This window comes from Ylistrum balloti, unplaced genomic scaffold, assembly GCF_031769215.1.
Source record: "Ylistrum balloti isolate Yb309-2 unplaced genomic scaffold, AGI_CSIRO_Ybal_v1 Utg369724, whole genome shotgun sequence".
Lineage (NCBI taxonomy): Eukaryota > Metazoa > Mollusca > Bivalvia > Pectinida > Pectinidae > Ylistrum > Ylistrum balloti.
In genome coordinates, this window is record NW_026781942.1 from 755,486 (window position 1) to 768,269 (window position 12,784).

Sequence of the window (12,784 nt, forward strand, 5' to 3'; positions counted from 1 at the left end):
GAAGGATATGTGAATTTGAACCATTACGGTGAGGTAAAAGACATTTTAGGTTGTTAGCTATGTTTTTTTTATAGAAATCAAGCTCTGTATATTGCTTAGGCTTGATGTAGACATGATCATTCAAAGTCATTTATGCACAGATGTGTATTGACAATACTGTTGTGTGTTGCCAGGGAATAAAATGCTCAGATGGTCTGGTAATATACACTGTTGTCATGGAAACTGGAATTAAAGCTGACATTTTAAATAAGAGCATGATTGTGTTAGAAGTGTAATGTCTGCTGTGTACACAAAGCTGGCTAGGATGTGATAAGAAATTTATCCATTACTTAGATAATCAGGAAATAATTGTCTCTTTTGTGTGTATAAGGAAAGTGTTTTCCAAATCAAATGTAAGAATACAATAACCAAATGGAAGGATGATACAAGATCTGTGAATTATGTCAAACTCCAATAGCTCTTACATTCATTGCCAATTGAAGTCTTCCTCAATCTTTTTAGATATCATACATGTATATATACATATACACAGTAAAAACACATAAATCATTGAAGCAGGTGTCGGTCACAAAGGTAATGAAATATAGGAAGCTGTAATACTTGGTTATCATTGGGCAAACGTTCATCTGGTTTATAGAGGTTCCAAAAGTAGCTGGCATTTCAGCATGATTTGAAAAAATGTATTGTTGTGTAAATATGTTTGATTTAATGGATGTCTACCATAAAGTGATAGGTCCTTTATGTCTTGATATAAAAAAGGAAGAGAATTTATGATCTTCAGGAATTTACATCTGGAAAAAAACTTCCAAAATTTGAGAGTATTTTAATGTGTGGTTGTAGCTTGCTTATGATCGCCTACAGTAATTTGTCAATTTGAAATACATAATATGTAGCTATAAAAAATAAAAATCTGTTTGTAGGTTTTATTTTAATTTAATGTGTTGCAGCATTTTTCTATTGGAATGAAGTGCATATATCATCCAGAAAGCAACAACCAATTCTATGTTTGATCTTCAAATGATAGTGAATTATTAGAAAAACAGAGTTATTTGAAATAAACAATTTAATCACCAATAGAGGATTATAAAATCATTAAACAGACTGATCATTTACTCAATCATTATACCCTGCATTAGATTGTCCACACCTCTGGAGTCTGTTCATGAAGATTGCTGTGAAGTCTGATATTCCTGAAATCTGATATATTTTCATTAGTGAACTATTACATTTACTAGTTCATAATCATCTAATGATGAAATGGGTGGATAACTTGCTGCGTTTTCTGTGTTCTAAATAATTGCAAAAGAATAAAAGCATTAGAAATTGAAGCTACTTTTCAGTCCAATATGACATGATGTATCTAGGATTTCCTGTGTGATCTGGGCTGGTGAACAATAAACAAGGGCCCTTGTATTGTGGTCATTTAAGAGTAAAACTTTCACATTCAAATATGGAAAACACATCTATTTATCTACCTGAAGCCTGACCTAGTTCTGTGCCAACTAGTGTCAAGCAATCGCAGTCCACAAATCACGCATTTGATACATCGATCATAGTACCAATGATATCCTACCGATGTTTGATACATTACTGTTCCTTACGATACTGACATTGGTTTGTTACATGATACCGCTTTACCCACTACCCAAAATGCAACAGTTGCTAGTAAGGGTAGCGTCATTCACAAAGGCATTCTTCATCTAAAGTTTAGTCAACTTGTGAGTGTTTATACAAGTTTTAAATGTGGAAAAAATGTTGTGGCTTTTTCATTCAGTAAAGCAATACAATTTAAATTCTGTTTACATATAATGAATGAGTTCAGTTATGATTAGTTAACTCTTTTCAAAAAGAAACTGAGAGTTTTCAGTAGCCGTTAACAAAGTAAACAGTGTGAAATGAGAAAGAGGGGTGACCTGGTAAATATATACCTGTGTAGGAAGTGCTTGGTACATTGTATAATGAACTGTTTGTACTGAGGACGGAGCTCATGGAAACAACCGATCTGACAGTTTTGTCAAGGTAATAGAAAACAATGTAAATATCGCTCTGCCTTCATGAAGAAACCTCAGAGTTTTGTGTCATCAAGGAATTCCTTTCTACCTTACAGGTAATTTTATTTTCAAACTCACTTGAAATTTTTCATTTTCTAACAAAAATAAAGCATTTGATATATTCAATGTTTTGTAATTAATAAGTTGATTGGTATTGTGGATTACCATATCAATAATGCATTGTGGCATCTGTCAAGGTTCTGGAAGTTTTATATTTAATGTAATTATCATATCTTTATTGTTTAAAAAAAAATCTAATTGAAATTTGTGCACGTGCAGCAAGTTATAAATGATCTAATCTTTATAATATTTTTAGATTAAAAAAAATCAAATTGAAATATGTGCATATGCAGCTAGTTATAAATGATATATTTCTTGCTTGGTGTATCATTTGTTCTTAAACAACACTACAATGATTTACTGAATAACTTCTCATGTGAATCATCCTGTATGTGTGTAGGAATTTAATTTTTTGTAAACTTGAAATAAAAAAAAAAACTGTTTTAGCATACCAACCTATTGAACTTGATCTCTCTAATGCCACTATAGGGTCTATTATGTCTCTCTGGATCAAAAGGATTTGCACAAAGGCAGGTAACCATATCTGACAGGGGAATTCTTTTAACAGACTTAACAATTGTGTAAAAAAGGAATCGGGTGATGGGAGGAGGTTAGAGGAACAGAAATTTACCCCATAGTAGTAGAATGATGAATAAATATGCCTATGTTTAGAATTAAGGGACGCGGGGTTGAATTCTAAAATAATCACACAAAGGCCATTTCTGCCTCAGTGAACAATAACGAATGAGAAATCAGATATTTGCATAGTGATTTTTCAATACAATACTTCTAACAGTTCATTCAATCGTAATACATTAATTTGTGTTTAATATTTTATTTTTGAAAGAACTATTTCAACTAAAGGAGATAATGAGGTTCTTATCATACGAAAACAAACATTTTGTTCCTTAGTAAGATATGTCTTCATTTTAAATAATTTTTTTCATTTCAAAAGACAACTTTGAGTTGTGAAGGCACAAAGTTCACAAGTTCAGAGTTCATTGGGTAAAAAAATATCAGGTTTTGGTTGTGTGATAAATAGGTTTTTTTTCTTTACAATATAAAATGCGTTGACATTTATTTTTCCAAGGAATTAAATTCAAATTATCTGCCAATTTTCTTTACGCAAGAACTGCAGTTAATGATCTAGAAAACCAGATTATAATGTAATAGATTAGAAAGTGAAGGGAAATGTCTTTTAACATGAACAATTACCCTTCAATTACCTCTGTCCAAAACCCTACCCATAATGTAGCCACACATGTATAATGCTGAATTACAAATGTGGCCATTTCCATACTATGGACAAGCTTCATTTAGGGACCATGCAGTGACCGGCGCCATGTCGCTACAACTGTCAGAGATATATTTAAAAAGAACTCACAAATTATTGACACTGATGTTCCAGCTCAGCAAAGAGGATTCATGTGAGTTATGTATTTGTTATCAGATAATGCTGTGACACGATTTAGATCATTCTTTAAGTGTGTGACAGTGCTTAGACGTCTCTCCTTAACTGATCATTATTTATTTTTCCCAGCCTTTGTCAGCATTCAGATATTTGTCACCATTAATTACTAAATCAGTATATTGGTCTAGCCAATTTCATCATACAGAGAATTAGGAATTTATTATACAGCCTGTGTCGTGTATATTATTGGTTTGGCAGTATGACGACTGTTCTAACACAGCTTTACCACTGACTAGGGAGCTATAACATTTCATATCTAACATTGCTTCCAAGAATAGCTGTGACTCTATGCCAATTGTTGCTGTGTTTCAGATGCTTGTCAAGATTATTGTACTATATCTAACAGTCCAATAATACACAATAGTAGAAAACCCTGCTGTACTTATCAGTCAAATCATAACATCAGGCTCATTTTATCAGTAGCTTTGATTGGAATATTAGTGTTAGATTGGACAGGTTTCACTGTGTGAAAGAGAACTTCAGATCTTCATTTATCATTTTGTTTTCACATATTCTCTATATCAATTCACTATATAACATTTGTACATATACATTTAACTTAATTTTCTTTGTTACTTTCAATGGGAGAAGTTATTTTGCATTAAATTATAAAATGTTTTAAAAAAAAGAAACAAATTGACAATTTGTTTTAATCTTTAATACACTTGAACTTTTCAAGTGGTTAGCATAATACATGATCTGTGAGTTTCTTGATTGTGTTGAACAGAGACGAAGAAGTTTATCAGCTCGATAAAATCTTTCATTGAAATGGCAAGAATCTTCCAGAAATTCTGTTAATGGTGACACTTTCGGTACTTCCATATTTGGTCTTGGTCCATTATGAATCAGATGTACATACATCAAAGCCACATTTAAATTGCTAGTGAACAAACATTTGCACAACTTTTCTTTTTTGTCAGTTTGTTGTATTGTTTTGGATATTTTCAGCAAAGAATAGAACTCCTGTGCCATCGATTGCTGTGTACATTATTGTCTTTGTTTTACTTTCGGATAATATACTTAAATAAAAATGTCTGGAATCGGTAAATGTTTGCTCAACACTGAGATGAATTTTGTCGCATGTTAATTCAAAATACTGTAAACAAACACATTAACAATTTTTGACAAATTAGCGCATTGATAAACTGTAGCATCCACAGTAATTACTGTAAAATAACATTAAGAAGTTTCAATTAGTGTTATTATAGTCTAGCGTAATACTTTCAGCACGAAAAGTGTTTTGATGAAATGTCAGCTAAGATACGTACATTACATACATATAGTAGATATTTTGAAAATAGCCTCTTTACTAAAGTAATTATCACTAAGACATGTAGATTTAAATTGATTTATAAAGGGTGTTTTGTTGAAACACATTCCTTTCATTTGATGATAATACAAGATTCTATAATTTATATTAAGAAATGTATTTCTTGGTATTATGAAATGTTTCGATTAATATTTTAATTACATGAATCAGAATTTATGGTAATTTTGTATGTACAAAATTTATTCTCGGTATGCAGATTCTATTTTGCAACATATTAGGCAGACGCTTGAATAAATATAAAACCAACCACATCATGCAACTTTCACCAAACTACAGTTTTGGAGCATAATCTATATTGATTCCACACTGAATGTTATTTACATCAAAACCCTTCTAAAGCTTTGATGTTAGATCCCGAACAAGCAGAGAGAAATGTAAATGATATTTTATCTCTCAACCATAATGTTTTAATAGGATCCACCAATTTGACTCATTTTGAACTTGTAGCGTTTCCAGTTGATAAATTTTATACCCTGGCGAATGATGCCAATGAGCAATGAGTGAATCAGTGACAAGTTTCAACAGGAATATACATCACCCCCTCTGAGCAACAATAAGGCGTTTGACATAAAACATCAATATCTTGCATGCGTTTATATTAAAATAGTGTGAAAATTTCAGTTTCGTCAATACTACATGATTAAATCGTTGTTATCACGCAGTCCAGACTATCCAGCATCATTGGAAAACCTGGCAGCAGGACTGTACATGGTCATATAACACACGTTTACGTGTAATTACTGAGGAAGCAGATGATGGGCTCTGATTGTTAAGTAATTTGGGGCTTTTTAGAGGAAACTTTTCACAGTTGGGTAGGTTTTGATCATTGCTTATTGATTAGCGTATTTATGGAGTCTGCAATCAGCACTTCCCTGCATCATTATAGTTCACCTGTAAACATTATGTGACAGTTATCAGGGATGGTATAATATTACCATGGTAAAAATCTCATCACCATGACATCAAAGGTATCGAGGTGAAATATCTATGACTTTCGATTTCACACTGCTTCTGCCAACCCCATTAACAACGGTAAAAATTTCTCCTGATTTGTAAAACGAAAGAATTCGTTTATTGACATGTTGGTATTAATATTTACCAGTACCACTTTGTTAAACTGTGATACCTGTCGACCCTAAAAATCACAATGGAATCTTGACTATCAAACATTCCAAGTGAATCCATTGTATTTATGAGGAGCGGTAAGCATTAAAGGGATGACTTGAGATTCAATCATGCCCACAATCTGGAAGTTTGAATGGTTTATGTTCTACAACAGTGGTGGACTCTTTGTCAGGTTTTGTTACAAGTCAAACAAGACGTTATTGTGTCTAACATTAAAAATTCATCCCTTTTATCGTGGATATATAACGGTGTCAATTGAAATTGTTGAAACATGTCGAGAATAGGAAATGCACAGACATTCAAATGACTAGAAATACAACAGAATATTTACATTTGTCATGGTTAATTCAGTGCGCAAGTTACAAGTTTGTCAAAAAAAAACAAGAAAATTTCTAGTTGCAAAAACTTGTATCCACAGGCCTAGACTTACCGTAATGTCATGGAAAACAGCTTGAGCCTTCAGATATGTGTATATGAACCCAATGATCTGCTGGCAATGTTAATCAGGTCACAGGCTGACTCCAGTTTCTCCTTTTTAACAACAGAGGGAATGTGAACCATGTCAGGCAAGGATTTCATTTGATATTTTTATTCATCACTTCCTTTAAGCTGCTGTTGAACCATGAACATTGTATATCTCAACCAGTTCTCACAGAGTGGCCATCCTGTAACATTTTATTGGTGAAATCAAGTCGGGCAGTTTCTTGGTGTGGCTGAGCACAAACTGTCTGTTACAGTATCTTTTGACAAGGAAACTTGATTCTAAAGGTTATGTATATTCAACTAGGAAACCAGAGTTTGGGTGTTGTAAATTCCACAGGGAGGCTTGTATGGTGTGAGAGATGTAAGCTCCACAGGAAGACTTACATAATATCAGTGATGTCTACCACAAAAGGAGACTTATATGGTATAAGGTAATGTTTTTTCTTATTGGGGAGTTGTATTGTATAGATGTTGTTTAAGTGGTAAATTACGCAAGAGAAGCCTATTATGTTATGTTTCTTGTACAGTGGAAACCACTTAATATAATGTTCCTTTGTCCAAGGAAAATAGGATAATAAGTGGAATGTGACATAAACAGTTGACAGTTTTTTTGGATGTCTAAACCCGGAAGTTAACTTTCTGATGTGTCAAACTGATTTGTTTCGTACAGAAATTGTATGAAGACAATAACTTGTTATCTGCATTGTTTGCCCTAGTGATTTCCCATAATGTTTGATTCATTCTTTGAAATAACTAACCTGCTATCATATTCACAGTCTACACATTAAATTCATACGTGACATTACAGTATCATCAGCTGATATTTTGCTACATAATTCATTCATCCATTATTGTGTAGGCTTCATAATAGGGCATTAGCACACAAATGATATGTATACAGTGTGTATCTCTGCAACTTTGATAAATTGTGTTCTGAAGAGTGCTTTTATCAAGATATGGCGACATAAAAAAGTATGGAAATAACAACATGTCAGTATAATCATAATCCAATCTCAGAGTTACTGAAAGTAGAGCAAGATATCATCAGAAGAAAACTTTACAAGGAGACTCCAGAAAAAGTGAAAAAAAAACGGTATAAGGCTAGGTGTTTCAGAAGATTAAATGTCTTCTGCTTCATCGACCACACCTGCTGTGTAAACCTTGGTCAATCCTAGTCAGTAATGTCACATTTTCAAATGAGAACAAGGTATACAACAACAGAACCAACAGGCAAACTAATGAGCATCAAACATATCCAGCATAATACGGCAAAAAAAATAGACTTTTTTCTAAATGAAATCACTATGACAACCATAAAGCTTCCATTTTTTTCATCCACCTGCTTAACCCTGTGTTAAGTGTTTGTTCATATTGAATATTGAATTAACTATCACGTGTAAACATCGAGGACTTCAATTGGCGTATTTCACAGAGAGACTTGTATTGGTATAATCTATAGAGACTTGTATTGTTGTATTCTACAGAGACTTGTATTGTTGTATTCTACAGAGACTCGTATCGTTGTATTCTATAGAGACTTGTATTGTTGTATTCTATAGAGACTCGTATTGTTGTATTCTACAGAGACTCGTATTGTTGTATTCTATAGAGACTTGTAGTGTTGTATTCTATAGAGACTCGTATTGTTGTATTCTACTGAGAGACTCGTATTGTTGTATTCTACAGAGACTTGTATTGTTGTATTCTACAGAGACTTGTATTCTTGTATTCTACAGAGACTTGCATTGTTGTATTCTACTGAGAGACTCGTATTGTTGTATTCTACAGAGACTTGTATTGTTGTATTCTACAGAGACTTGTATTGTTGTATTCTACAGAGACTCGTATCGTTGTATTCTATAGAGACTTGTATTGTTGTATTCTATAGAGACTTGTATTGTTGTATTCTATAGAGACTTGTAGTGTTGTATTCTACAGAGACTTGTATTGTTGTATTCTACAGAGACTTGTATTGTTGTATTCTATAGAGACTTGTATTGTTGTATTCTATAAAGACTTGTATTGTTGTATTCTATAGAGACTTGTAGTGTTGTATTCTACAGAGACTTGTATTGTTGTATTCTATAAAGACTTGTATTGTTGTATTCTATAGAGACTTGTAGTGTTGTATTCTACAGAGACTTGTATCGTTGTATTCTACAGAGACTTGTATTGTTGTATTCTACAGAGAGACTTGCATTGTTGTATTCTACTGAGAGACTCGTATTGTTGTATTCTACAGAGACTTGTATTGTTGTATTCTACAGAGACTTGTATTGTTGTATTCTACAGAGACTCGTATCGTTGTATTCTATAGAAACTTGTATTGTTGTATTCTATAGAGACTTGTATTGTTGTATTCTATAGAGACTTGTAGTGTTGTATTCTACAGAGACTTGTATTGTTGTATTCTACAGAGACTTGTATTGTTGTATTCTACAGAGACTTGTATTGTTGTATTCTATAAAGACTTGTATTGTTGTATTCTATAGAGACTTGTAGTGTTGTATTCTACAGAGACTTGTAGTGTTGTATTCTATAAAGACTTGTATTGTTGTATTCTATAGAGACTTGTAGTGTTGTATTCTACAGAGACTTGTAGTGTTGTATTCTACAGAGACTTGTAGTGTTGTATTCTATAGAGACTTGTATTGTTGTATTCTACAGAGAGACTTGTATTGTTGTATTCTATAGAGACTCGTATTGTTGTATTCTACAGAGACTCGTATTGTTGTATTCTATAGAGACTTGTAGTGTTGTATTCTATAGAGACTCGTATTGTTGTATTCTACTGAGAGACTCGTATTGTTGTATTCTATAAAGACTTGTATTGTTGTATTCTATAAAGACTTGTATTGTTGTATTCTATAGAGACTTGTAGTGTTGTATTCTACAGAGACTTGTATTGTTGTATTCTACAGAGACTTGTATCGTTGTATTCTACAGAGACTTGTAGTGTTGTATTCTATAAAGACTTGTATTGTTGTATTCTATAGAGACTTGTAGTGTTGTATTCTACAGAGACTTGTATTGTTGTATTCTATAAAGACTTGTATTGTTGTATTCTACAGAGAGACTTGTATTGGTATAATCTATAGAGACTTGTATTGTTGTATTCTACAGAGACTTGTATTGTTGTATTCTACAGAGACTCGTATCGTTGTATTCTATAGAGACTTGTATTGTTATATTCTACAGAGACTTGTATTGTTATATTCTACAGAGACTTGTATTCTTGTATTCTACAGAGACTTGCATTGTTGTATTCTACTGAGAGACTCGTATTGTTGTATTCTACAGAGACTTGTATTGTTGTATTCTACAGAGACTTGTATTGTTGTATTCTACAGAGATTCGTATAGAGACTTGTATTGTTGTATTCTATAGAGACTTGTATTGTTGTATTCTATAGAGACTTGTATTGTTGTATTCTATAGAGACTTGTAGTGTTGTATTCTACAGAGACTTGTATTGTTGTATTCTACAGAGACTTGTATTGTTGTATTCTATAGAGACTTGAGACTTGTATTGTTGTATTCTATAAAGACTTGTATTGTTGTATTCTATAGAGACTTGTAGTGTTGTATTCTACAGAGACTTGTAGTGTTGTATTCTATAAAGACTTGTATTGTTGTATTCTATAGAGACTTGTAGTGTTGTATTCTACAGAGACTTGTATCGTTGTATTCTACAGAGACTTGTATTGTTGTATTCTACAGAGAGACTTGCATTGTTGTATTCTACTGAGAGTTGCATTGTTGTTTTCTACAGAGACTTGTATCTTTGTATTCTACAGAGACTTGTATTGTTGTATTCTACAGAGACTTGTATTGTTGTATTCTACAGAGACTTGTAGTGTTGTATTCTACAGAGACTTGTATTGTTGTATTCTATAGAGACTTGTATTCTATAGAGACTTGTTGTTGTATTCTACAGAGACTTGTATTGTTGTATTCTACAGAGACTTGTATTGTTGTATTCTATAGAGACTTGTATTGTTGTATTCTATTCTTAGAGACTTGTAGTGTTGTATTCTACAGAGACTCGTAGAGACTTGTATTGTTGTATTCTATAGAGACTTGTATTGTTGTATTCTTGTATTGTTACTATAGAGACTTGTAGTGTTGTATTCTACAGAGACTTGTAGTGTTGTATTCTATAAAGACTTGTATTGTTGTATTCTATAGAGACTTGTAGTGTTGTATTCTACAGAGACTTGTATTGTTGTATTCTATAAAGTTGTATTCTACAGAGAGACTTGTATTCTTGTCTACAGAGAGACTCGTATTGTTGTATTCTACAGAGACTTGTAGACTCGTATTGTTGTATTCTACAGAGACTTGTATTGTTGTATTCTAGAGAGACTTGTAGTGTTGTATTCTACAGAGACTTGTATTGTTGTATTCTACTGAGAGACTTGTATTGTTGTATTCTATAGAGACTTGTATTGTTGTATTCTACTTGTAGAGACTTGTATTGTTGTATTCTACAGAGACTTGTATTGTTGTATTCTATAAAGACTTGTATTGTTGTATTCTATAGAGACTTGTAGTGTTGTATTCTACTTGTATTGTTGTATTCTATAGAGAGTATTCTACAGTATTCTATAAAGACTTGTATTGTTGTATTCTATAAAGACTTGTATTGTTGTATTCTACTTGTAGAGAGACTTGTATTGTTGTATTCTACAGAGACTTGTATTGTTGTATTCTACAGAGACTTGTATTGTTGTATTCTACAGAGACTTGTATTGTTGTATTCTACAGAGACTTGTATTGTTGTATTCTACAGAGAGACTTGTATTCTTGTATTCTACAGAGACTCGTATTGTTGTATTCTACAGAGACTTGTATTGTTGTATTCTATAGAGACTTGTATTGTTGTATTCTACAGAGACTTGCATTGTTGTATTCTACAGAGACTCGTATCGTTGTATTCTACAGAGACTTGTATTGTTGTATTCTACTGAGAGACTCGTATCATTGTATTCTACAGAGACTTGTATTGTTGTATTCTATAGAGACTTGTATTGTTGTATTCTACAGAGACTTGTATTGTTGTATTCTACAGAGACTTGCATTGTTGTATTCTACAGAGACTCGTATCGTTGTATTCTACAGAGACTTGTATTGTTGTATTCTACTGAGAGACTCGTATCATTGTATTCTACAGAGACTTGTATTGTTGTATTCTACTGAGAGACTCATATTGTTGTATTCCACCATGATATTTTCCATTTAGGTATATTATACAATTCTGAATGCCCCATAGGTCTGCTACAAATGTTGAGAAAAGGGGTTGTGTTCCCACTTTGAAACTGGTAGTTGTTCAGGTACTGTTATTATAACAGTATTTATATGGATTGAAAAATGTGCTGGTTTGAAAGTCATAAGTAACAGGCAATCTGTTAATGAAGAGAATGCTTGTGATTTACACTAGATTAACACCATCCATCCATCTCTCTGGTCCTCCTTAAATGACCAGGCTGTTAATAGGACAGCAATAAAATAAATACACTTTAATGACTTAAAAATTGTGCCCCTTTTATGACATCACAATTTTTTATGTGAAAGAAGAGAAATTAACTTTACTTCTTCCACAAAGAAACACTTTTTCAGGAACTGTGAAGATCTGCACAGAATGTCACTTTAGGTGTATGTAGTCATCATAAGGTTTGTTCTTGCGGTTGTCTTGGTTATGTTAATCCAACCTGATTACTTTCCATTTGGAAAGGACAAGCAATGTATTATACCTTCAGTTGATGATGTCTGTAGGCTATCAGTAGTAAGTCTAATGCCCAAACATGTCCATTGAGCTATGTGAAAGTTGGTACCGTAGTCATCCAGATTTGGAAACTGTTAGATACCCTGTCATGTAGCATCGACACCATCAACGTGTAAGCTAGCTTATATATACAAACCGTGATTTGCTGTTATTGATCCCAGATAAGAGCAGTCTTTTCTTCCATTTCAGCTGAGCCAAGTATTGCTGGACCTGGCTAGTGCTGTGTTTAGATCAATCCTGGATCGAGCAAGTGAGTTGTACAGTGAGGCTCTGACCCCTACGCACGAGCTGCTGACCCTGGCCGTAACCACTGCCTCCAATGTTATCAGTGCCACCGTCCGCAGTGCTGCTCGGGACAAACACCGGTTCTACCGAACGTCCATGTCCACTTTCATCCATACCCTTGACCAGCTACTCAAGGTTAGTCATGTTCTTCCAAATTCATACTTTACTTTTCTCATTCATACCGCATCTACTATA

At 33.2% G+C, this 12,784-nt stretch overlaps 1 protein-coding gene across 1 annotated transcript in view; it reads left to right on the forward strand.

Annotated features, from left to right (window-relative positions):
- Window positions 1-12,784, forward strand: part of LOC132565490 (polycystin-1-like protein 1) — a 153,002-nt gene that overhangs the window by 81,144 nt on the left and 59,074 nt on the right. The window contains exon 25 of the mRNA XM_060230141.1: window positions 12,494-12,724. Within this exon, the coding sequence (XP_060086124.1) occupies window positions 12,494-12,724 (231 nt within the window). The remainder of the gene's footprint in view (window positions 1-12,493; window positions 12,725-12,784) is intronic.